The following is a 27,377-nucleotide window of genomic DNA, read 5'->3' as shown; positions in this document are numbered from 1 at the left end:
GGTAAAACTTAAAATGGATATGACAACGGAAGATGGATACTGCCACCCGCCTGCAGTGTTTTCCATCGGAGCAGACAGAGGTTTTTTGGTGTATGCAGGACAGCCACAAGCATGCAGAAAATGCGGCAGTACGGGACATAATGCAGACAATTGTGAGCAGGTGAGGTGTAGGAGCTGCGGGAAAAATGGCCATATCACAAGAGACTGCAAAGAGCCTAGAAGGTGTCACTTATGTGGCTCAGATACACATATGGCAAGAGATTGCACTAGGCCCAGATCATATTCGGAAGCAGCTAAAGCAGGGACCGAGGTAGAGCGGTATGAAGAAACGGATATAGGAACAAATATTGGGGAAAGCGCACAAGAGGCGCCACCAGCAGAAAGGAATCAGACTAATGAGGAAGAAGGGGGGGGAGAGGATGGGGCCGAACAAGGAAAAGAAGAAGGCGATAAGATGGGGGAGAAAAATGGGGAGAAGCAGTGCGAAGAAGGACAAATATGGGAAGTGGCAGCTAAGCCACGAAGAAAGTCGGCCAAAAGGCGTAGGAGAGTGAGCTCGGGAGTCCCTCCAGGAGAGACTAATTTGAAAGAAGGTAAAGGAGAGCGGATGGAAGAGGGAGGGGAGATGGGAGCGTATGTGTTGAGAGGGACGCAGACTGAATGTATGCACACACCAATGAGTGATTTAACGAGTGATGGAGACGTTGAAGAAGAAGAAGTAGAAAGTGAAGAAAAATCGGAAGATCCATTTATAAAAAATTTGCTGGCGCAAGTCAACATGGACTAATAAGGGAGGGGAAAATGGACGACAGAGGTTTTTCTTTTTTTTTCTTTTTCGGCTCTAATTTTGTAAAGTTTTCCTTTTTTTCCAGGGGATATGAAGATCAAAAAAGACCACTAGGAGATGGTATCTGTTTTTTTCTTTTGTTTCTTTGTTATAAAATTATTAAGTGCCCTCTGCTTAGGTGTATAGATACCCCTTTTTTTACTACAAAATGGTGAGGTTCCGAATAATTACGTTAAATGTAAGGGGGTTAAAAAATGCCAGAAAAAGACAAATGGTATATGAATTTCTGTTGTTTTATAATTTTGATGTATGTTTATTACAGGAGGTACATTTGAAGGACGAGAAGGATGTTGTTATTTTTTCGGAGCAGTGGAGGGGGGGTGAATCGGCATGGAGTATAGGAGGAGTATATGGGACAGGGGTGGGAGTGTTGTGTGGAAATAAAAGTATAAAAATAAAAGAAAGTTATACGGTGATACAGGGAAGAGTGATGGTGGTAGATGTAGAAAAAAACGGGGTCCAAAGCCGGATAATAAATGTGTATGCACATGTGGATCCAAAACAAAGAAGAGAACTCCTTTTGTCGATGGACACTTGTTTTATTACAAGGAAAAATATTATAGTGGGAGGGGATTTTAATGTATCTTTAGAAAAAGAAAAATTTTCTCTCCCATTAAAGACATTTATAAGACAATACGGGTTAACGGATGTTATGGGCAGACTTCTGGGGAAAAAAGTAGGGTATACATGGAGGAATACAAGGGGGGTACAGAGTAGGTTGGACTATATTTTGATAGATAAAAAGTGTAAAATTAAAGGGGGAAAAACGATTCCGGTTCTACTCACGGATCACCAGGCGGTAGAGGTGGATTTGGAGATAGAAGGGATGGAATACGGGAAGGGATATTGGAAATTAAATAATGAGGTGTTAAAGGAAAAAGATTATAGGGATAAATTTTTAGAGATCTTCCCTTTATGGGTGAAAGTAAAAGAACTTTATGGAAAAAAAGGGGATTGGTGGGAGGATGTAAAATGCAAGATAAAAAAATTTACGATAGAATATTGTACAGATAGATCTAAACGTAGAAAAGAAGAATTTAATATGTTACAAAAAGAGATAGAACATATTTATGTTATACAAAAGGAGGGGAAGGAAAAAAATGTAGATTTGAAAATTGAAGACTTAAAGGTGAGGCAAGAAGAGTTATTAGAGAGGAAGGCAAGAGCAGAAACATATAAATTAAAACAGAAAGAGTATGAGGAAGATGAAAGGTGTTCCGCATATTTTTTTAAAAAGATGAAAAGTAGGGATAAAAGGGGGGTTATAGAGAAATTGGAAAAGGATGGGAAGGAGATTATAGGGAGGGAAAGCATGTTGGGGGTAGTAAAAGAATATTACGAGGATTTATTTAGAAAAGAAAAAGTAGGGACAGAAAAAAGAGATGTTCTTTTGGGGTCATTAAAGAGGAGATTAGTAGAGGAAGATAGGGAGTTTCTGGAAAGGGAAATAACGATGGAAGAGGCATATAAGGTGGTAAAGGGAATGAAGGTAAATAGGGTACCAGGAATAGATGGATTAACGAAAGAATTTTATGAGGTATTTTGGGGAGTGATAGGGTTACATTTGTTGGAGGTCTTTAAAGAAATATTAGAGGGGGAAGAGATGGCGGAGAGTATGAGGACGGGTGTGATTTCGTTATTATTTAAGAAAGGGAATCCTCATTTACTTGATAATTATAGACCGCTCACTATGTTATGTGTAGATTATAAGATTTTAAGTAAGATAATTGCAAATAGATTGGTAGGGGTAATGTCGGATATAGTGGGAAGTGATCAAACGTGTGGGGTGAAGGGGAGACAAATTTCATGGAATATACAATTACATAGAGACATACTTGCATATGTAAAGGATAGAAAAATGGCGGCAATCTGTGTAAGTTTAGACCAACAAAAGGCATTTGATAGGCTAGATTACGAAATTTTGTGGGAGGTAATGACTAAGATGGGCTTGGGAAAACAATTTATAAGGTGGGTGAGGATCCTTTATAAAGAGATATATTCAAAAATCAAATTGAACGGGTTCCTCACGGAAAAAGTTCATCAAGCGAGGGGGTTGAGACAAGGGTGCCCGTTATCGGTGGTACTCTATGTATTATATGTTGAACCATTGGCTTGTGCGATTCGGGAGAATAAAAGAGTGAGGGGGATAATGATGCCGGGGGGGGAATGTTTGAAAATATCTCAATATGCGGATGATACTATACTATATTTAGCGGACGACGACAGTTTAAGAGAAGTTGTGGAAATATTAAAAATATATGAAGAAGTTACAGGATCAAAAATAAATAAGGAAAAGACAAAATATAAGTACTTGGGGACGTGGGAAGGTAGAAGGGAAAATATTTGTGATTATACTTTGTGTGAAGGTCCTATGGACATTCTAGGAATTTCTTTTGGGAATAATGAGGGCGATGCTATTTGGAACTGGAAGGGGAAGATGGCAGAGGTGGAAAGGAAATTACGACTATGGAAAATGAGGAAGCTTACAATTACTGGGAAGGTGTTAGTGATAAAGAGTGAGGTGGTGCCGAAATTATTGTATCTAGGCTATGTGTTCCCGATGCCACAAGTATTTAGAGCACAAATAATGAGGGGAATATTTAACTTTATATGGGGAGGTTACGAGTACGTAAAGAGAGTACAAATGTATCAGGAGGTTGCCGATGGGGGAAAAGGGGTACCGAACATTCCGTTAAAGTTAGATACGATTTTTTATGCAAATGTGTGTACGCTGTTAAAGAAGCCATATATTCATAAATGTCAGATATTGTTATGGTTCTGGTTAGCTATTCCATACCGGTTTTTAATTGGGTGGGAAAATCAGGGGCCGAAGGCAGAGACAAGACCAGAATACTTTCAGAGGATGGTTAAGTGGGGAAAGAGACATATAGAGTGCAGGGAGGTGGATACAATACAAAATCATAAACTTCTGTATAAAAAACTGGTGAGGAATGCTAACTACAACCAGGGGATAGTGAGTTCGGAAGTTTGGGAATACGCACAGGATAAGAGTTATAAGAATGTTTTGAAAGATTTTAATTGGATGCACCTACATAGGAAATTACCTGTAAGGACTACGATGTATGCACATAATTTGGGGAAGTTAAAAGAATGTCCGAGGGATAATTGCACAGAGGAAGAAACGATTGAACACGTCCTATGGGGGTGCAAATATGCAAAAAAGGTATGGGCTGGAATGAAGAGGAGGTATAAGGGACTAGAGGCTTTGACATATGAGGAAATAACTTATCTTAGGCCTAAGGATAAAAAGAAGGAGGAAAATAAAATACGTTGTATGTTGTTATCAATTACAAAACTTAAGATATGGAGGGCAAGACAGGGGTATATAAGGGGGGGGTATGAATGGAAAGAGATGGGAACAATAAAGGATATAGAGAGGGAATTTGAGGGGATATATCGGCATGAATTACAAAGATGGGGAATAGACACGATTAAGGACAGGTGGAAGGATTATTATGAATGATGTAAAAGATGTTTTTGTGAAATATGAAAAGTATTCAATGGAATGTTGAGCAAATGGAAATGTAAGATGGTGTTGTAAGTAAAAATAAAAAAGGAAAAAAAAAAAAAAAAAAAAAAAAAAAAATCTGTTCTTATCAGTTACAAGGCGAGAAGCAATGTAGGATGGCGGCGACGTCGGCCAATTTTTCGGAGAGGAATACATGGTCGTATGCAACGAGGAATACCTTGAGATTCGAACTAATGGATAAAGAAAAGGATTTCCATGACAGAATTAATTTCGGACGAAGGATTCTTTATGATGCATTGAAGGTACAACCAGAGGAAATCTACTGCCTCCAGCAAAGTACGGCAAGTAAGCACTATGACGTGACTTTTTGCACGGGAGAGTACGCGGAGGAGGTGAGAAAGAGATGTGGTACAGAAGAAAATGAAGAACTAAAAAAATATATGGTAACCCCGTTATACAGGAACGATTATAGGATTTTAACGGTGCACATGTATAATCCCTGGGTTACAGAAGAGACCATTAAGTACTTCCTGGGGCGGTACGTTACAGTGCTCCCAGGGGTACGAAAAATAAAGGACGGGCTAGGCCTATGGACTGGAAAAAGACAGTTTCGGGTAAAACTTAAAATGGATATGACAACGGAAGATGGATACTGCCACCCGCCTGCAGTGTTTTCCATCGGAGCAGACAGAGGTTTTTTGGTGTATGCAGGACAGCCACAAGCATGCAGAAAATGCGGCAGTACGGGACATAATGCAGACAATTGTGAGCAGGTGAGGTGTAGGAGCTGCGGGAAAAATGGCCATATCACAAGAGACTGCAAAGAGCCTAGAAGGTGTCACTTATGTGGCTCAGATACACATATGGCAAGAGATTGCACTAGGCCCAGATCATATTCGGAAGCAGCTAAAGCAGGGACCGAGGTAGAGCGGTATGAAGAAACGGATATAGGAACAAATATTGGGGAAAGCGCACAAGAGGCGCCACCAGCAGAAAGGAATCAGACTAATGAGGAAGAAGGGGGGGGGGGGGAGAGGATGGGGCCGAACAAGGAAAAGAAGAAGGCGATAAGATGGGGGAGAAAAATGGGGAGAAGCAGTGCGAAGAAGGACAAATATGGGAAGTGGCAGCTAAGCCACGAAGAAAGTCGGCCAAAAGGCGTAGGAAAGTGAGCTCGGGAGTCCCTCCAGGAGAGACTAATTTGAAAGAAGGTAAAGGAGAGCGGATGGAAGAGGGAGGGGAGATGGGAGCGTATGTGTTGAGAGGGACGCAGACTGAATGTATGCACACACCAATGAGTGATTTAACGAGTGATGGAGACGTTGAAGAAGAAGAAGTAGAAAGTGAAGAAAAATCGGAAGATTCATTTATAAAAAATTTGCTGGCGCAAGTCAACATGGACTAATAAGGGAGGGGAAAATGGACGACAGAGGTTTTTCCTTTTTTTTCTTTTTCGGCTCTAATTCTGTAAAGTTTTCCTTTTTTTCAGGGGATATGAAGATCAAAAAAGACCACTAGGAGATGGTATCTGTTTTTTACTTTTGTTTCTTTGTTATAAAATTATTAAGTGCCCTCTGCTTAGGTGTATAGATACCCCTTTTTTTACTACAAAATGGTGAGGTTCCGAATAATTACGTTAAATGTAAGGGGGTTAAAAAATGCCAGAAAAAGACAAATGGTATAATGAATTTCTGTTGTTTTATAATTTTGATGTATGTTTATTACAGGAGGTACATTTGAAGGACGAGAAGGATGTTGTTATTTTTTCGGAGCAGTGGAGGGGGGGTGAATCGGCATGGAGTATAGGAGGAGTATATGGGACAGGGGTGGGAGTGTTGTGTGGAAATAAAAGTATAAAAATAAAAGAAAGTTATACCGTGATACAGGGAAGAGTGATGGTGGTAGATGTAGAAAAAAAACGGGGTCCAAAGCCGGATAATAAATGTGTATGCACATGTGGATCCAAAACAAAGAAGAGAACTCCTATTGTCGATGGACACTTGTTTTATTACAAGGAAAAATATTATAGTGGGAGGGGATTTTAATGTATCTTTAGAAAAAGAAAAAAATTTCTCTCCCATTAAAGACATTTATAAGACAATACGGGTTAACGGATGTTATGGGCAGACTTCTGGGGAAAAAAGTAGGGTATACATGGAGAAATACAAGGGGGGTACAGAGTAGGTTGGACTATATTTTGATAGATAAAAAGTGTAAAATTAAAGGGGGAAAAACGATTCCGGTTCTACTCACGGATCACCAGGCGGTAGAGGTGGATTTGGAGATAGAAGGGATGGAATACGGGAAGGGATATTGGAAATTAAATAATGAGGTGTTAAAGGAAAAAGATTATAGGGATAAATTTTTAGAGATCTTCCCTTTATGGGTGAAAGTAAAAGAACTTTATGGAAAAAAAGGGGATTGGTGGGAGGATGTAAAATGCAAGATAAAAAAATTTACGATAGAATATTGTACAGATAGATCTAAACGTAGAAAAGAAGAATTTAATATGTTACAAAAAGAGATAGAACATATTTATGTTATACAAAAGGAGGGGAAGGAAAAAAATGTAGATTTGAAAATTGAAGACTTAAAGGTGAGGCAAGAAGAGTTATTAGAGAGGAAGGCAAGAGCAGAAACATATAAATTAAAACAGAAAGAGTATGAGGAAGATGAAAGGTGTTCCGCATATTTTTTTAAAAAGATGAAAAGTAGGGATAAAAGGGGGGTTATAGAGAAATTGGAAAAGGATGGGAAGGAGATTATAGGGAGGGAAAGCATGTTGGGGGTAGTAAAAGAATATTACGAGGATTTATTTAGAAAAGAAAAAGTAGGGACAGAAAAAAGAGATGTTCTTTTGGGGTCATTAAAGAGGAGATTAGTAGAGGAAGATAGGGAGTTTCTGGAAAGGGAAATAACGATGGAAGAGGCATATAAGGTGGTGAAGGGAATGAAGGTAAATAGGGTACCAGGAATAGATGGATTAACGAAAGAATTTTATGAGGTATTTTGGGGAGTGATAGGGTTACATTTGTTGGAGGTCTTTAAAGAAATATTAGAGGGGGAAGAGATGGCGGAGAGTATGAGGACGGGTGTGATTTCGTTATTATTTAAGAAAGGGAATCCTCATTTACTTGATAATTATAGACCGCTCACTATGTTATGTGTAGATTATAAGATTTTAAGTAAGATAATTGCAAATAGATTGGTAGGGGTAATGTCGGATATAGTGGGAAGTGATCAAACGTGTGGGGTGAAGGGGAGACAAATTTCATGGAATATACAATTACATAGAGACATACTTGCATATGTAAAGGATAGAAAAATGGCGGCAATCTGTGTAAGTTTAGACCAACAAAAGGCATTTGATAGGCTAGATTACGAAATTTTGTGGGAGGTAATGACTAAGATGGGCTTGGGAAAACAATTTATAAGGTGGGTGAGGATCCTTTATAAAGAGATATATTCAAAAATCAAATTGAACGGGTTCCTCACGGAAAAAGTTCATCAAGCGAGGGGGTTGAGACAAGGGTGCCCGTTATCGGTGGTACTCTATGTATTATATGTTGAACCATTGGCTTGTGCGATTCGGGAGAATAAAAGAGTGAGGGGGATAATGATGCCGGGGGGGAATGTTTGAAAATATCTCAATATGCGGATGATACTATACTATATTTAGCGGACGACGACAGTTTAAGAGAAGTTGTGGAAATATTAAAAATATATGAAGAAGTTACAGGATCAAAAATAAATAAGGAAAAGACAAAATATAAGTACTTGGGGACGTGGGAAGGTAGAAGGGAAAATATTTGTGATTATACTTTGTGTGAAGGTCCTATGGACATTCTAGGAATTTCTTTTGGGAATAATGAGGGCGATGCTATTTGGAACTGGAAGGGGAAGATGGCAGAGGTGGAAAGGAAATTACGACTATGGAAAATGAGGAAGCTTACAATTACTGGGAAGGTGTTAGTGATAAAGAGTGAGGTGGTGCCGAAATTATTGTATCTAGGCTATGTGTTCCCGATGCCACAAGTATTTAGAGCACAAATAATGAGGGGAATATTTAACTTTATATGGGGAGGTTACGAGTACGTAAAGAGAGTACAAATGTATCAGGAGGTTGCCGATGGGGGAAAAGGGGTACCGAACATTCCGTTAAAGTTAGATACGATTTTTTATGCAAATGTGTGTACGCTGTTAAAGAAGCCATATATTCATAAATGTCAGATATTGTTATGGTTCTGGTTAGCTATTCCATACCGGTTTTTAATTGGGTGGGAAAATCAGGGGCCGAAGGCAGAGACAAGACCAGAATACTTTCAGAGGATGGTTAAGTGGGGAAAGAGACATATAGAGTGCAGGGAGGTGGATACAATACAAAATCATAAACTTCTGTATAAAAAACTGGTGAGGAATGCTAACTACAACCAGGGGATAGTGAGTTCGGAAGTTTGGGAATACGCACAGGATAAGAGTTATAAGAATGTTTTGAAAGATTTTAATTGGATGCACCTACATAGGAAATTACCTGTAAGGACTACGATGTATGCACATAATTTGGGGAAGTTAAAAGAATGTCCGAGGGATAATTGCACAGAGGAAGAAACGATTGAACACGTCCTATGGGGGTGCAAATATGCAAAAAAGGTATGGGCTGGAATGAAGAGGAGGTATAAGGGACTAGAGGCTTTGACATATGAGGAAATAACTTATCTTAGGCCTAAGGATAAAAAGAAGGAGGAAAATAAAATACGTTGTATGTTGTTATCAATTACAAAACTTAAGATATGGAGGGCAAGACAGGGGTATATAAGGGGGGGGTATGAATGGAAAGAGATGGGAACAATAAAGGATATAGAGAGGGAATTTGAGGGGATATATCGGCATGAATTACAAAGATGGGGAATAGACACGATTAAGGACAGGTGGAAGGATTATTATGAATGATGTAAAAGATGTTTTTGTGAAATATGAAAAGTATTCAATGGAATGTTGAGCAAATGGAAATGTAAGATGGTGTTGTAAGTAAAAATAAAAAAGGAAAAAAAAAAAATCTGTTCTTATCAGTGATAAGGCGAGAAGCAATGCAGGATGGCGGCATCATCGGCCAACTTCCATGAGAGGAATGCATGGATGCAAGGTACAAGAAATACTTTGAGATTCGAGCTGATGGAGAAAGATGAGGAAATCCATGACAGAATTAACTTTGGACGGAGGATCCTATACGAGGCTTTAAAGATACAGCCTGAGGAAATCTACTGCCTTCAGCAGAGCACGGCAAGTAAACATTACGATGTAACCTTTTGCACGGGAGAATGCGCGGAGGAGGTGAGAAGGAAGTGTATTGGAGAAGAAAACGAAGAATTGAGAAAATACATGGTAACCCCTATGTACAGAAATGATTATAGGATCCTAACTGTTCATATGTACAACCCATGGGTTTCTGAAGAGACCATTAAGTATTTCTTGGGAAGGTACGTTACAGTACTACCAGGAGTGCGGAAAATAAAGGATGGCTTAGGCCTATGGACCGGAAAAAGACAATTTCGAGTCAAATGTGGATATGGCCACCGAAGACGGGTATTGCCACCCGCCCGCGGTGTTCTCTATTGGAGCGGATAGGGGCTTCCTAGTGTATGCCGGGCAGCCCCAAGCGTGCAGAAAATGTGGTAGCACCGGACACAATGCGGACAGATGCGAACAAATGAGGTGCAGGAGTTGCGGAAAGATAGGCCATATAACAAAAGACTGCAAGGAGCCTAGAAAATGTCACTTGTGTGATTCGGAGACGCACATGGCAAGAGACTGTACTAGGCCAAGGTCATATTCTGAAGCGGCAAAATCTGGAACTAAAGACGGATATCATAGAAAAACGGACACAGAAACTGATACTGAAAGGAGAGCACAGGAGGCGCCAACGGCTGCCGAAGATCAGACTAATGAGGAGAGAGATGGGAGCAAGGAAGGTGGAGCAGAGCAGAGAAAGGAGGAGGGAGGAAATCCACGCGAACTGGATGCCGAGAGAGAGAAACAAGGGGAGGACGGACAGGTGTGGGAAGTAGTAGCGAAGCCTCGGAGAAAATCAGCTAAGAGGCGGAGAAAGGTGAGCTCGGGCGCTTCTTCAGAAGAGACTAAAATGAAAAGTAGAGAGGACAGAGAGGAACGGACCGAGGAGGTGGAAAATGTGGAGGGACATGTTCTGAGAGGTACACAGACTGAATGTATGCATACGCCTTTAAGTGACTTAACTAGTGATGGGGATACGGGGGAAGAGGCCGAAAGTGAAGAAAAGTCGGAAGATTCCTTTATAAAAAACTTGCTGGCGCAAGTTAATATGGAGAGTTAAAAATGGGGATTTCGGAATAAAAGAAGATTTTTTAGGTTACTTAATGCAGTTATTTAATTTTTTCCTCCGGACTTTAATTATAAACGTATTCCCATGGTTTTGTGTGGTAATGATTTGGTTTTGTTGTTAAGATATGGGAAAATTCCGAATAATTACTTTAAATGTAAGGGGGCTTAAAAACGCCCGAAAGAGGAAAATGGTTTATGAATTTTTGTTACATTATAATTTTGATGTTTGCCTACTGCAAGAAGTACATCTAAAGGATGAGGGGGATATTGACCTTTTTACGGAGGAATGGAGAGGAGGTGAATCGGCTTGGAGTATAGGGGGGGTACACGGGACTGGGGTCGGAGTGTTATGTGGAAACAAAAGTATAAGGATAAAGGAAAGTTACACGTTAATACAGGGAAGGGTGATGGTTGTAGATGTGGAAAAAAGTGGAATGCAAAACCGGATAATAAACGTGTACGCACATGTGGATCCAAAGTTGAGAAGAGAACTACTCTTAAAAATGGATACCTGTTTTATGACAAAAAAAAAAAAAATATTCTGGTGGGAGGGGATTTCAACTGCACCTTGGAGAAGGAAAAATCCTCCCTCCCCTTCAAGACTTTCATAAAAAAATATGGTTTGATAGATGCAATGGCTACACTACAGGGGAAACAAGTGGGGCACACATGGAAGAATACAAGAGGGGTGGAAAGTAGATTAGATTATATATTGGTAGACAAAAAGTGCAAAATAAAGCAAGGAAAACTAATACCGGCACTGTTCACGGATCATCAAATGGTAGAGGTGGAAGTGGAGATAAAAGGAACAGATTATGGGAAAGGTTACTGGAAACTAAATAATGAAGTACTTATGGAAAAAGAATATAAGAAAAAAATTTGCAGAGCTCTTCCCCTTATGGGCAGAGACGGAGAAGTTATACATGAATAAACTGGATTGGTGGGAGGATGTAAAAAATAAAATAAAAAAGTTCACAGTGGATTATTGTACGGAAAGGTCAAGAGCTAGGAATGAGGAATTCCGCACGCTGCAAAAAGAAATAGAATATACTTACGCACTACAAACAAAAGAAAAAAATAAAAATAAGGACGAGAAAATAGAAATTTTAAGATCGAAACAGGAAGAATTACTTGAGAGGAAGGCAAGGGCTGAAACATATAAATTAAAACAGGAGGAGTATGAGGAGAACGAGAAATGTTCCGCTTTTTTCTTTAAAAAGATGAAAAGTAGGGAAAAAAGGGGAGTCATAACAAAATTGGAGAAGGATGGGAAAATGACGGAAGGGAAAGAAGATATGTTAAAGGTGGCGAAGGAATATTATGAGGAGCTGTTCAGCAAAGAAAATCTAGAGGGAGGGAAAGGGGATTTCTTCTTGCAGAAAATAAAGAAGAGACTAACGGGAGAAGAAAGGGAAAGGCTAGAGGGGGAAGTGACAATAGAGGAGGCATATAAAGTAATAAAAGGAATGAAGGCAAATAAAGTGCCGGGAATAGATGGTTTAACAAAGGAATTTTACGAAACCCTTTGGGGGGTGGTGGGGATACATTTGGTGGGAGTTTTTAAGGAAATCATGGAGGGAGAGGCGATGACAGAGAGTATGAAGATGGGTGTGGTTTCCGTATTATTTAAGAAAGGCAACCCACATCAACTTGATAACTATAGACCGTTAACCATGTTATGTGTGGATTATAAGATCTTGAGTAGGATATTTGCAAATAGACTTGCAGGAGTAATGTCGCACATAGTGGAGAAGGATCAAACGTGTGGGGTACGGGGGAGGCAAATTACCTGGAATGTGCAACTACACAGAGATATACTTACATATGTGAGGGATAGAAACTTGGCAGCAATATGTGTGAGCTTGGATCAGCAAAAGGCCTTTGATAGGGTAGATCACGAATTTTTGTGGAGGGTAATGGAGTATATGGGGCTGGGAGGGACCTTTATAAAATGGGTAAAGAATTTATATAAGGGCATAAACTCGAAAATAAAATTAAATGGATTTCTTACAGAAAAGGTGTACCAAACAAGGGGTTTGAGACAAGGATGTCCATTATCTGTTGTGCTTTATGTACTTTATGTTGAACCTTTGGCCTGTGCAATAAGGGAAAGCCAAAGAGTGAAAGGGATAATGATGCCACGGGGGGAATGTTTAAAAATATCACAATACGCGGACGACACGATATTATATTTGGCAGATGATGATAGTCTAAGGGATGTGATAGAAATTTTAAATGCTTATGAAAAAGCGACGGGATCTAGGATAAATAAAGAGAAGACAAAGTATAAATATTTGGGGATATGGGAGGGTAGAAGAGATAACATCTGTGATTTTACTTTGTGTGAAGGTCCAATGGATATTTTAGGAATCTCTTTTGGAAACAAGGAAGGCGATGAGCTTTGTAATTGGAGAGAAAAGATGAACGCGGTGGAAAAGAAGTTGGGTCTTTGGAAAGTAAGAAAATTATCAATCTCGGGGAAAGTTTTGGTTATAAAGAGTGAGGTAGTGCCGAAATTACTACATTTGGCCTACGTGTTCCCGATGCCACAGATATATAGAGCACAAATAATGAGGGGGATATTTAAATTCATATGGGGGGGTTACGAGTATGTAAAAAGACTACAAATGTATCAAGAAATAGAAGATGGTGGGAAGGGGGTACCAAATGTCCCGTTGAAGTTAGATACAATGTTTTATACAAATGTGTGTACATTATTGAAACAGACTTATGTGCATAAATGTCAAATATTGCTATGGTTTTGGTTGGCGATACCATACCGTTTTTTGATAGGGTGGGAAAATAAGGGACCTAAGGCGGAGTTTAGACCAAAATATTTTCAGAGGATGGTGGGATGGGGAAAGAAACATCCGGAATGCAAAGAGGTGGATACAGTATTAAACCATAAACTTCTATACAAGAAAATGGTACGGAAAGCCAACCAAAATCAGGTACCGGTGAGTCCAGAAGTGTGGAAACTCACACAGGATAAGAGTTTTAAAAATGTCATAAAGGATTTTAATTGGATGCATTTACATAAAAGGCTACCCGTGAGGGTTACTATGTACGCACATAATTTGGGAAAACAGAAAAAGTGTCCGAGGGACAATTGTGTAAAAGAAGAAACAATTGAACATGTACTATGGGGATGCGAATACGCAAAAAAGGTATGGGAAGGGGTAAAGGGGAAGTATAAAGGTTTGGGGACGGTGACTTATGAAGAGATCACCTTCTTTGGGACTAAAGGTACAGAAAAAGAGAGATATAAAATACGTTGCATGTTGTTATCAATTGTTAAACTTAAGTTGTGGAGGGCAAGACAGAGTTGTATAATGGGGGGATACAAAGAGGGGGAAATTGGGACGATCAAGGCTATAGAAAGGGAATTTGAAAAGATATATTGGCATGAACTACAAAAATGGGGAATAGACACAATTAAGGACAGATGGAAAGATTTCTCTCCTTTTTTTGCTCTGAAGGTACCCAAAAGGTGGTGGTAGGTAAAGTGTAAGGAAAGGAGGAAGGGAAAAGGAGTAATGATAAGCTATACGTCAATGAAAATGTCATATGAAAATGTTAATCAGTTTGTCATGAACGAATGTGGGGAAAAATGGAAATGTAAACTTGTCATTGTAAAGGAAATGGTAAAATGTTTTTGAATGATTGTGGAAAGAAAATAAAAAAAAAAGGAAAAAAAAATCTGTTCTTATCAGTTTGGGCGAGAAGCAATGAAGGATGGCGGCATCGTCGGCCAATTTCTCTGAGAGGAACGCATGGACGTATGGAACAAGAAATACTTTGAGATTCGAACTTATGGAGAAAGATACGCAATTTCATGACAGAATAACCTTCGGACGAAGAATCCTTTTTGAAGCCCTAAAGATACAGCCGGAGGAGATCTTCTGCCTTCAACAGAGTGCTGCAAGCAAGCACTATGATGTGACCTTTTGTACTGGGGAGTATGCGGAAGAAGTGAGAAAGAAGAGTATCGTGGAAGAAGATGAGGAACTGCGGAAATATACGGTGACCCCTTTGTATCGGAACGATTATAGAATTTTAACGATACATATGTATAATCCTTGGGTCACGGAAGAGACTATCAAGTACTTCCTGGGGAGATACGTTACTGTCCTCCCAGGAGTACGGAAAATAAAGGACGGCCTCGGCCTATGGACTGGAAAGAGACAATTTCGCATCAAATTGAATGCGGATATGGACAGCGAGGATGGATATTGCCATCCGCCTGCAGTATTTTCCATTGGAGCGGATAGAGGCTTCCTAGTTTACGCAGGGCAGCCTCAAGCATGTAGGAAATGCGGAAGTACTGGACATAACGCGGACAAATGTGACCAGGTGAGGTGTAGGAGTTGTGGCAAGCTTGGTCATATAACAAAGGACTGTAAGGAGCCCAGAAGATGCCACCTATGTGACTCAGACGCACATATGGCGAGAGACTGCACTAAGCCCCGGCCATATTCGGCCGTGGTGAAGACTGGACTCGTTGAGGAAGATCGCAGCGAAGTGGAAATAGACTCTGACGCCGGAGAAAGGCCACAGGAGCCGCCACCAGCTGCTGGAAATCAGGCAAACGAGGATAAAGCGGGGAGCGCGGAGGAGGGGACGGAGCGGCGAGAGGAGAAGGGGGAGAGGAGTCCCGAGCAAGACGGTGAGAAAGAGAAGCAGGGGGAGGATCCCCATTTGTGGGAAGTGGTCGCAAAGCCACGGAGAAAACCTGCAAAGAGGAGGAGAAAGGTGAGCCCGGCCGCCTCCTCGGAAGAGGTTAAGATAAGAGACCAGGAAGTTAGGGAGGAGGTTTTGGAGGAAGGTGGGAACGTGGAGGGGTATGTATGGAGAGGAACACAGACTGAGTGTATGCATACCCCGTTAAGTGACGTGACAAGTGACGGGGACATGGAAGAGGAAGGTGAGAGTGAAGAAAAGTCAGAGGACTCCTTTATAAAAAACTTATTGTTACATGTTAACATGGATAGATAAAGACTATGGGAGAAGAGCAAAAATTTATCAAGTGACTTATCGCAACCCTTTTTCTTTGTTTTTTTCTTCTTTTTTTTCTCATTCTTTTTTTGTTTAATCCTGCTCTTAGTGCTCTACTTGCCCTTCTGTTTATGGTATGGGGAAAATACGAATAATTACTTTGAATGTTAGGGGGCTAAAAAAACGCCCGAAAGAGGAAAATGGTCTACGAATTTTTACTATGTTATAATTTTGATATTTGTTTGGTACAAGAAGCCCATCTAAAGGATGAGGGGGATGTTGTTGTGTTTACTGAGGAATGGAGGGGAGGGGAAGCCTCTTGGAGCATCGGGGGGGGGGGGGGGGGGTACATGGGACTGGAGTCGGGGTGTTATGTGGGAATAAAGGTATCCGGATAATGGAGAGCTATACGGTAATACAAGGAAGGGTAATGGTGGTGGATGTTGAAAAAAATGGGACCCAATGCCGGATAATAAATGTGTACGCACAGGTGGAGCACGGGCTACGTAGGGACCTCTTCCAAAAATTGGACACCTGTTTCTTGACTAAAAAGGACATTATTGTGGGAGGGGACTTTAACTGCTCTCTGGAAAAGGAAAAGTGCTCCCTCCCCTTTAAGACCTTTATTAAAAAATATGAATTAATAGATGTAATGGGGAAACTACAGGGAAAGCAGGTGGGGTACACATGGAAGAACTCAAGGGGGGCGAAAAGTAGGCTAGATTATATTCTTGTAGGAAAAAAAGTGTAAAATAATAAACGGAAAAACTATACCGGCTCTTTTTACAGACCACCAAGCTGTGGATGTGGAGCTTGAGATAGAAGGGCCTGACTTTGGAAAAGGGTACTGGAAGTTTAACAACGATGTGCTTGCTGAAAAATCCTACAGGGAAGGTTTTATAAAAATCTTCCCTTTATGGGTAGAGATGAAAAGCTTATACAGCAATGTTGTGTTTTGGTGGGAGGACAAAGAAAAAAATAAAAAAGTTCACGGTCGATTATTGCTCAGAGAGAGCAAAGTTTAGAAAGAAGGAGTTTGACATACTACAAAAAGAGATAGAACATATTTATGTTACGCAAAATAAGGGAAAGGAAAAAATAAAGGAAGGGTATTTGGAAAATTTAAAAATAAGACAGGAAGAATTGCTCGAGAGGAAAGCAAGGGCTGTAATATATAAACTAAAGCAGGAAGAGTATGAGGAAAATGAGAAATGCTCCTCATATTTTTTCAGAAAGATGAAGATAAGAGATAAGAGGGGGGTTATAAGGAAATTGGAGAAGGATGGAAATGTGATTAGGGGGAAGGAAAACATGTTAAAAATGGTGAAAGAATATTATGGAGAATTGTTCAAGAAGGAGAACTTGGATGAGGGAAAGGGGGAGTTTTTTATAAGATCCCTAAAGAGAAGGTTACTGGAAGATGAAAGAGGCAAGTTGGGGGGGGAATTGACAGTAGAAGAGGCACACAATGTGATAAAGGCAATGAAGGCTAATAAGGTGCCTGGTATAGACGGCCTAACAAAAGAATTTTATGTGGCTTTCTGGGATATGGTGGGGATACACCTTTTAGGGGTTTTTAAGGAAATCGTGGAGGGAGAAGAGATGTCAGATAGTATGAAAACGGGAGTGGTGTCCATACTGTTTAAGAAAGGAAATCCAAACCATCTAGATAATTATAGACCATTAACTATGTTGTGCGTGGACTATAAAATCTTGAGTAAGATTTTGGCAAACAGGCTAGCAGGAGTCATGTCACACATAGTAGAGATGGATCAAACTTGCGGGGTACAGGGGAGGCAGATCACATGGAACTTACATCTACATAGGGATGTACTCACATATGTAAAGGAGAGAAACATAGCGGCAATATGCGTTAGTTTGGACCAGCAAAAAGCGTTTGATAGAGTAGACCACGCTTTTTTGTGGAAGGTAATGGACGGATTGGGCCTAGGAGGGGTTTTTACAAAATGGGTAAAAGTCCTATATAAGGGCATAAATTCAAAAATAAAAATTAATGGTTACCTCACGGACAAAGTACAACAAACAAGAGGTTTGAGGCAAGGGTGTCCACTATCGGTGGTGCTCTTCGTGCTTTACGCTGAACCCCTGGCTTGTGCAATAAGGGAGAGTCTAGTCGTAAAGGGGATAACGCTGCCACGGGGCGAGAGCTTAAAAATATCTCAATACGCGGACGATACGATATTATACCTGGCAGACGACGAAAGTTTAAGGGGAGTGATAGAAATCTTAAATGATTACAAAAAAGCAACAGGATCGAAAATAAACAAAGAGAAGACGATGTATAAATATCTTGGGAAGTGGGAAGGGAGAAAGGATAACATTTGTGATTTTATGTTGTGTGAAGGTGCTATGGACATATTAGGAATTTCTTTTGGGAACAAGGAGGGAGACGCCTTATGCAACTGGAAAAAGAAGATGACTGCAGTAGATAGAAATTTGGGATTATGGAAAACAAGAAAACTCTCAATTTCAGGGAAAGCGTTGGTCATAAAGGCTGAGGTGTTGCCAAAGTTGCTACACTTGGCCTATGTTTTTCCGATGCCGCAGAAGTATAGAGCTCAATTAATGAGGGGGATATTTAAATTCATATGGGGGGGTTATGAATACGTAAAAAGGGTGCAAATGTACCAAGAAATAGCAGATGGTGGGAAGGGGGTGACAAACGTCCCATTGAAGTTGGATGCAATATTCTATGCAAGTGTTTGTACACTATTGAAAAAGATATATATGCACAAATGTCAAATCCTGTTATGGTTCTGGTTGTCGATACCATATCGGTTCTTAATAGGGTGGGACAACAAAGGCCCTAAAGCGGAGACTAGGCCGGAGTATTTCCAGCGAATGGTAAAGTGGGGGAGGAGACATACGGAATGTAATGAGGTGGATACAATTGTAAATCACAAGCTACTATACAAAAAATTGGTACAGAAATCTAATGTCAACTTAGTAATGGTGAGCTCAGAAGTGTGGGAACGGGCTCAGGATAAGAGTTTTAAGAACGGATTAAAGGATTTTAATTGGTTGCACCTGCATAGAAGACTACCAGTAAGAGTCACAATGTCAAGCTCTCTAAGTTTGTGCAGCTTCCCCGCTTGAAAGGGATTGATGCATCTACCACAGGTGTTTAACTGGGTTTCACTCAATGACCAGGCAGATCTTTTGTTTTCCTTTTCTTCAATCTTCTTTTCGGCCACAGTCAGCCATAGGTGAAAAACCTTTAAATACAAACCAAAAAACCAAAATACAAATTATGTTTGTTATCACACATCTGCAAATATTGTAAACAATCCCAAACACATTTTCTTTTTTAAACACATCAATGCAGTGCGCAAGCTTTGTAGTACAATATTTACTTGAGTATTTTTAAATGCTCAAATTATGTAATTCACTAGCAATTGTACATACACCTTGAGAAATACTGCTTTCTATTAAAGTGCTAAATTAAATAATCAATCTGCATTAGAACTTGAGCAATAACAATAGTATTTATAACCAGCTTCTCTTAACCATATGCAAGCATTAACAGTCTTCCATATGCAGACCAACAATAAACAATGGTGCCGCTCGTAAACAGGCGACCAACTCACGGCACAGTGCTAATGCTACGTAAGCTAGCGGCAGCCGCGATTCTTTAGCAACTCGCTTCAAAGTCTTTTACCATAGTCAGCAACCATTCCCTTACCGGCTGCCTCCCTGGCTTTGTAGATACTTCAGTTCCACACAATATTCATGTTGGCAACAACTTATTGAAAGAATTATGCTGGGCTTTTCCCGAAAGTGGCAACTTCCTGTTGCTCCCCAGTTCGCCTTCTTTTCCTTCCCGACAGAAACCCAGACACAAGATTAGTTCCGCCCTCCAGTCTGTCACGTTTACTTTTTTTCCTCAGGGCTCTCCACCTCCTACTCGGTTTGACTTGCCACCTCCCACTCGATCTTCCCTTGGAACACAGGAGATCGCCAAGTTCACAAGCAAACCGCAGTTTAACTCATCCCATTTAAGCATGACACTGACGACTTGGTCCCATTTTGCTCCTCCACAGGTAACAGAACAACTAGACGTCTGACGTCTCTATGAAGGATGGTAGCTTGAGCCACTGGAGTCGCTCCTCTTGAACTAGAGCTTAAGTCCTCCGCCCTCAAGGACTTAGCCACAGAACCACTGTAACTTGGGCATACCCGGACATTGACGTCCCTCACAATACCCTTTTTGTCTGGATTAGTGCTGACAACTATGCCCATTTTGAAGTGCCCTCTCAGCGCATTCTGATCACTTAACCAGACGACATCTCCAACAGTGACATTTCTGTGTGCAGTGTGCCACTTGCTCCTTACAAACAAATTAGGGCCAGCAAGTTGGCTCCAGGACCTCCAAAACTTGCTCACTTCTGCCTGGATTGCTTGAAGTCTCTTATAGGGGTAAACGGAAAAGTCAAACACCTTGAAGTCCCCACTTTGAGATGCTCGACCAAGCAAAAGACTGTTGGGTGTGACGTAATGAATGCAACCTTCCCGACTCTGTACTCTGGCATCAATCGGGCGCTCATTTGCAAGGTTAGCTGCCACATGAAGAGCTGTCTGGAACTCACTGTAACTTAGCCCAGACTCCCTTCCAAGACTCTGGAGTGCTCTCTTCACAATGCGCACAGCAGCCTCAGCAGCTCCATTTCTATGTGGGGAATCAGCCGGATTTACTTTCCACATCCACTCTGTTCCATTCTTTGCTGCAGTCTCCTCCAAGACAAACTTATTCTGACTTTCCAAGAATCCGTAAAGTTCCTTCAAGACAGACTTTGCTCCTACGAAATTAGTACCTGGGTCTGACCAGATCTTTCTTGGATGTCCTCTAATTGCTGTAAATCTCTGGTAAGCCATTAAGAAGCCTTCAGTCGACAAGGAATTTACTAACTCCGTGTGAATCGCTCTGCTGGCCATACAACAGAATACAACCCCCCAAACCTTTATCATGACTCTTTTCTTGATGTCATCCTTCACTTGGTAGGGTCCAAAGAGATCCACTGTTGTGAACTCAAAAGGTAAAGCAGGTTGAGTTCTTTCCGGAGGTAAGTCGCCCATTATTTGCCGGCAACTCTGTGCTTTTGCTTTCCGGCAAACCACACAACCATCCACAACTTTTTGAGCAATCCTTCTCCCTCTTATGACCCACGCTTTCTTCCTCATTCTGAGCAGGGTCCCAGCAACTCCCTCATGACTCTCATTGTGGGCCTCCCGAGCCAACAGTGTAGAGATCCAAGCATCATAAGCCAAGATGGGAACACTAACCTGGTCTTTCTTAAAAGCTTGCACTCGGCCGCCACAAACAAAGAGCCCAGAGCTTGGGTTTTTGTATACAACCAGTCTATCTGTAGTAGTGCTTGGGAAGACAGCGCTGTCTTGTGCTGCAAGGAAGATGTCTCTTAGGGCATCTTCACGTTCCTTCACCGAAATTACTCCTGCCAACGGGACTGCCTCCCACTTTGGGTCATTTGCAGATGGATGTCCCCCAAGAAACTTTCTAGCTGCTCTCCAAGTCCAAGCAACTGATCTAACTAATCGAGTTAGGTCACTGAACCGCTTGACATCTAAAAGGTTCTTGATGACCGACCCTGCAGGTGGTCTTCGCTGCTCTCCCTGGGCCTCAGCAGCCCGACTTCGCTTTTCTTCTTGCCCTTTTATCTCGGCCCTTGTCAAGGCAGCGACAAACGCCTTTCTTTGCAGCTTATTGACGTTTTCTTTGGCAGTGGCGGCTAACTCTTTAGCTGACCTGACTGGCCACTCGCACACCGGCAAACTCAAGAACTTTGGACCATTTTGCCATTCTGAGTCTTCATCTAGATCCCTGGGACTAGCTCCTCTTGTGACTACATCCGCAATGTTCTGAGGGCCAGGAACCCACCACCAATCTTGAATCCTTGTGCTGCTCTGTATTTCTCCAATCCTATTTGCAAAAAAGGTCTGGTACCCATAGCTCTCCCGCTGTATTGCCCCAATGACGGTTTGGCTATCGACAAAGTGATACCACCTCTCAACCTGAATCCGGCTTTGCGCCTCAAAGTATTTCTTTAGGCGTGAGCCAAACACTGCCCCACACAACATCCCCTTTGTGGTCCAATGGTGTTAACTTAGCTTTGGACTCCACCAACCTGATGATTGGGCCCTGATCTGAATTCCACCTTAAGTACAACACTGCCCCATAGGCTTGCTCACTTCCATCGGAGAAAGTAATTGCCCAGGGTTCTTCGGTGAAGCACGGGGGAGTTAGCGCCCTTGCAAATGTGACTTTGCTGAGCTGGGCATACTCCTCAAAAAGCCTAATGGCGTCCTCCCTCAGGGCATCTGAGAGCGCCATATCCCAAGTGTCCTTGACCAAGCAGCTTTCTACTTTTGTCTCTTGGAATGCCCTGCGAACTAAGATTGCTCCTTTTTGCTTTGCAGGAGTGACCAAACCGACTGGGTCATACAACCCTGACACTTGGCTGAGAAGCTCTCTTCGCGTCAGTGGGTTTGGCGTGTGGGTCTTAATCTGCTCCTGGGCAAGGTCTTGGCCAACTCGCATCTTTTTCTTCCTCTTGGAGAAGTTGATTGCTACCATGACATGAAGCTTGTCTTCTTCCACTATGTAACCCAGACCAAGAGCTTTGTTTTCTTCGTCACGCATTTGGTTTGGTAGGACAATGGTTTTCATTCTTGTTTTCTCACCCTCGTCATTGCGCTTCCTCCTCCCACTTTGACCAGACAAGACCCAAGGTTTCAGCTCAAATCCTCCAGCCTTTAGGATCTGCTCAATGTTCTCCGTAATGACTTTTAGTTGGTTCATGTCATTGTGAGAGGTAAGGATGTCGTCGACATAGCTGTCTTGCTGGAGTACACGACGTTCCTCCTTGAGGTGGGAAAAGGTAGAAAGGCTGGCAGTTTCACGCATTGCCAGCTGTGCAATGCATCCTGCCGGTTTATCTCCAATGTTCACCCTTGTGATGGCATATTCCTCTAGCTCGTCATCCTCAGAGTCCCGCCAGAGGAACCTATGCAGATGCATCTCTTTGTCCTCTAACCAAACTGAATTGTACATCTTTTTTATGTCACCAAGGGCTCCGTACACTCCGCCCCTGAATCTGAGGAGAACTGCTCGAATCTGGTTGAGGACATCTGGACCCTTTATTAGCAGGTCGTTCAAGCTCACACCTCTAAACCTCTGGCTGCTATTCCACACAAGCCTCACTGGAGTTGTAACAGAGTGGGGATTCGGAGCAATGAGGTGGCTCACGTACCACACTGGCCCATCCCAGTTACTGATCATGTCCTTGGACAACTTGACTGCGGCTCCACGCTCCACCATGTCATGCACCTGAGCGGCATAAGCAGCTTTCCATTCAGGCTCCTTGGCCAATTGTTTCTCTGTCCGGAGGAATGTGCTCTCAACTCCTTTTTTGTTATCTGGTAAGGATACTGAATCTTCAGCCCAAGGGTATCTGGTATGCCAGTGTGGCTCGTCGCTGTGGCCATCACCCGTGACATAGGTGAGTCCTTCTCTTATTATTTCAAGCTCTCTCTCCTCGGCCAGTGTCATTTCTTTCCCACCTGGCTGGCAATTTCCGCAACGACAACCCCCACACTTTGGCTCACATGCAGCACCAATACTATCCCACTTCCACCACTCTAAGAATCCTCGACTGGTGGTTGAGGTACTTGACCTCTGAAGCTTAGCAGGAACATGCTTCCTTGTTGAAGACTGGTCCGAGGCCTCGCCAATGAGCTCCTCATACTTGACAGCTGCTGCTCTCATTGACCTGGCAAAGTGTGTCTTGGACATGTGGGCAGAGACAGTAAGCTCCTCGAAGAGCTCAGGGTGAGTTCCCCCAACTGTCTTTCCAAGTGGCCCATCCCATAACACAAGGTCACCGATGACTCTGCTCCTCTGAGGCGCTAGCCGACCTTCTTTATGACTTATAAGCAGATGAATGTCTTTCGGTCTTACAAGATCGTTGAGTGGTATATCCGGAAAGAACCTTTGTAGCTGACTCGGTGTGACATGTTTGTGGACTTCTGCTATGCTGTCGAGTCCATAGCAGACCAGTTGGTGTGACCTAAGGGTGCCTCTAGGCGTTCTGACTCGGATCTTTAAAAGATACCGCCTTGTTCTCACGTGCGTTTTCATTGCCCCTACTCCATGAACAACCAGAGTGATTTCTTCACTTCTTAGGTTAAGACTGCTTGCAGCCCTGTGGGTTATATAGTTGGTGTCAGAAGCCAGGTCAATTAATGTCCCAATCTTTTGCCCAGCATTAGCTGTGACCTCAAGGAGCATCATGATTACTGGCAGCTCTCGAAGCCCACCTCCAAATAGGAGGCTTGGCTGCTCCTTGGTGGTGCTGCATGCCCTAGATGCAGTGTTTGAGAACGCATCCCTGCATTCTCTTGCCAGTTCAGGTGACAGTTTTCTGAGGAACTCCTCCTGATCCTCCGTACATTTCCTGCTGACCTTTCCTCCCTCTGGATCAGATCTATTTTGCTTCCCTGCTGCACTTCCCTTCCTCACCTCAGCATTAGGGCATAGGTAGTAATGGTGCTCCGCAGCGTGTGCTTCTTTGCAGCCTGGGTTTTTGCACAGATAAGTGGGTTTGCAGTATGACCCTTTGTCATGAACGTCGAGACAACTCCAGCATGCGCCTAGTTTCTTAATTGCGGCCTTCTTTTCTGCAAGCTTTAATGTCTTAAATTGCCTGCAGAAGTAGAGTTTCTTTTTATGCTTTCCATCACCGCAGACCACACACCCTTCATCACTACCTGATTTGGTGAATTTGGTTCTGGAATGTTTCAGCTCCACTCTTTCTCGCTTACTTGGCTCTTCCTCTCTCAGATGATCAAGCTGTTCATATATGGTTTCTTGCTCTTTGAGGAATTCCAGAAGACTATCAAATCGTTTTTCTGGGGTGACCGTGTTTCTACTGTCAGCAACATAAATAAGCCACTCCTTTTTGAGTGTTTCCGGAAGTTTACTTTCGATTGACTTTGTCACCAGTGGGTTTTTTATGGCCCCCGTGTCACCAAGGTCAACCAGGTCTTGAAGTGCCTTCTCCACAGCTTGAATTAATTCCACTATTTTTCTTGGCTGGTGGCTCTTGACAGCTGGCATTCTCTGTAACTCCTCCACTATTTCAATAGCAATTGATGTTTGATTGCCGAACCGATTCTCCAAAACACGAAAGATGTCGTCTGCAGTGTTGTAAGTGGTGAGTCGAAGTTCTCTCGTTATTTTCTCATCCACACTATCAAGTAGCTGAAACTTTTTGATCTCTTTCGAACCAGATGGCTCCGCCTGCCCCTGAAGAACCTCCCATTCCTTCTTCCATCTGTGGAAGTCTCGTTTATTTCCAAGAAACTTAGGAAGTGCTGTTGGTTTCAGCTTGATGATTGGCATGGGGCAGCTGGAGGTAACTGGCAATGATGACAGGTGATCAGCATCCTCCTTTATTCTCATCTCCAGAAAGTCAGCTTTTCTGGAAACCAGCCTGGGGACACAGAGTTCCAGCTTCTGTATATTGCTTTGAAGATCTCTCCGAATACCTGATGGGATCCAATGCTTCCACTTGCTATACCTCTCCTTTGCCACTCCCACCAGTTCTTTCAGGTGGCCAAGAATGAAATCATACACTTCATAATTACCGTCAGGCGCAATGGCAGCAACATGTTCACACTCAGCCTCTGCTGCCTGTAGTGCTGTGGACAATTCTGCACTTCCAAAGTTGGCCCAGAGAGCCTCTCTGACTAGGGTTTTTATTTCCTTCAGTTTTAACTCACATTCACTTGCAGTCTTTGCTAAGTCGGCTCTCGGCTGTTCTGTCAGCACAGCTGCTTCACTTGTGTCAGGCTTTGCCTCTAGCTCCGTGATGAAACCGGCCTCTAGATCATCATTGGCCTCCATGACTTTCTCTGCTTCCATTGTCAGTCTATTGAAACTGTCTTTGAGTTCTTCTTCAGTCATATCCTCATGCGTCCTCGTAATGCTATTAACCAGACGAGAGAATGATCTCTTGGCTGTTGCCCTCACTCCTTTGAGTTGTTCAACTGACTTTCCAGCAGCTTGGTCTGCCATTTTTGTGTGCTCAGCTTGAACTGGGGTTTATTTACTAATGGGAATGGCACATGCAACTTGAGGGATTCTCCGAATTTCCTCTTTGCACTAATTATTCCCTTATCCCAGGACTAAAGGTCATTTTTCCCAGATTTGATTTCCCGGTTTTTCACTGTCAAGCTCTCTAAGTTTGTGCAGCTTCCCCGCTTGAAAGGGATTGATGCATCTACCACAGGTGTTTAACTGGGTTTCACTCAATGACCAGGCAGATCTTTTGTTTTCCTTTTCTTTAATCTTCTTTTCGGCCACAGTCAGCCATAGGTGAAAAACCTTTAAATACAAACCAAAAAACCAAAATACAAATTATGTTTGTTATCACACATCTGCAAATATTGTAAACAATCCCAAACACATTTTCTTTTTTAAACACATCAATGCAGTGCGCAAGCTTTGTAGTACAATATTTACTTGAGTATTTTTAAATGCTCAAATTATGTAATTCACTAGCAATTGTACATACACCTTGAGAAATACTGCTTTCTATTAAAGTGCTAAATTAAATAATCAATCTGCATTAGAACTTGAGCAATAACAATAGTATTTATAACCAGCTTCTCTTAACCATATGCAAGCATTAACAGTCTTCCATATGCAGACCAACAATAAACAATGGTGCCGCTCGTAAACAGGCGACCAACTCACGGCACAGTGCTAATGCTACGTAAGCTAGCGGCAGCCGCGATTCTTTAGCAACTCGCTTCAAAGTCTTTTACCATAGTCAGCAACCATTCCCTTACCGGCTGCCTCCCTGGCTTTGTAGATACTTCAGTTCCACACAATATTCATGTTGGCAACAACTTATTGAAAGAATTATGCTGGGCTTTTCCCGAAAGTGGCAACTTCCTGTTGCTCCCCAGTTCGCCTTCTTTTCCTTCCCGACAGAAACCCAGACACAAGATTAGTTCCGCCCTCCAGTCTGTCACGTTTACTTTTTTTCCTCAGGGCTCTCCACCTCCTACTCGGTTTGACTTGACACACAATGTATGCCCACGATTTGGGGAAACAAAAAGTTTGTCCAAGGGAAAATTGTAAGGAAGATGAAACGATTGAACATGTATTATGGGGATGTGAATATGCAAAAAAGTGTGGGACGGGGTAAAAGGGAGTTATAAGTGCTTGGAAAACGTGACATATGATGAAATCACCTCGTTCGGGGTTAAGGGAGTGGGAAAAGAGCAATATAAAGTACTTTGTATGCTGTTATCAATTGTAAAGCTTAAATTATGGAAAGCAAGACAGGGTTTCATAACGGGGGTGTATAAATGGGGAGAAATTGGAACAGTTAAGGCAATAGAGAAAGAATTTGAAGGTATATATTGGCACGAACTAGAAAAGTGGGGAAGTGACACAATTAAGGATAGGTGGAAAGCTTTTTTCTTAAACCCACCCAAAAGAAGGTGGTAAGTGACAGGGAGCGAGATAGTAGGTATGTGTTGGTTGTTATTGTTTATCAAAATGTTCTTTGCTTCGTGTGTTGGAAATCGGATTTAGCTCGGGAGAATGCTCTTTGGGATGAAAAGAAATGAAGAAATGTAAAT

The 27,377-nt window shown here is 42.0% G+C and overlaps 1 protein-coding gene across 1 annotated transcript; it reads right to left on the bottom strand.

Annotated features, from left to right (window-relative positions):
* Positions 1-21,689: 21,689 nt before the first annotated feature.
* On the bottom strand, positions 21,690-27,348 carry LOC146691913 (uncharacterized). The gene is made up of 2 exons (XM_085431942.1): positions 26,577-27,348; positions 21,690-26,109 (listed from the first exon to the last, which is right to left on the bottom strand). The coding sequence occupies exon 2, from the start codon at positions 25,798-25,800 to the stop codon at positions 21,757-21,759; it is 4,044 nt and encodes a 1,347-aa protein (XP_085288068.1). The 5' UTR covers positions 25,801-26,109; positions 26,577-27,348; the 3' UTR covers positions 21,690-21,756.
* Positions 27,349-27,377: the final 29 nt, after the last annotated feature.

This window comes from Copadichromis virginalis, linkage group LG15 (assembly GCF_057382275.1).
Source record: "Copadichromis virginalis isolate Kocher_CV1m ecotype Utaka linkage group LG15, C_Virginalis_male_GT1.1, whole genome shotgun sequence".
Lineage (NCBI taxonomy): Eukaryota > Metazoa > Chordata > Actinopteri > Cichliformes > Cichlidae > Copadichromis > Copadichromis virginalis.
Note: the sequence above shows the minus strand (reverse complement) of the source record. Positions and strands in the feature narration are given on the sequence as shown.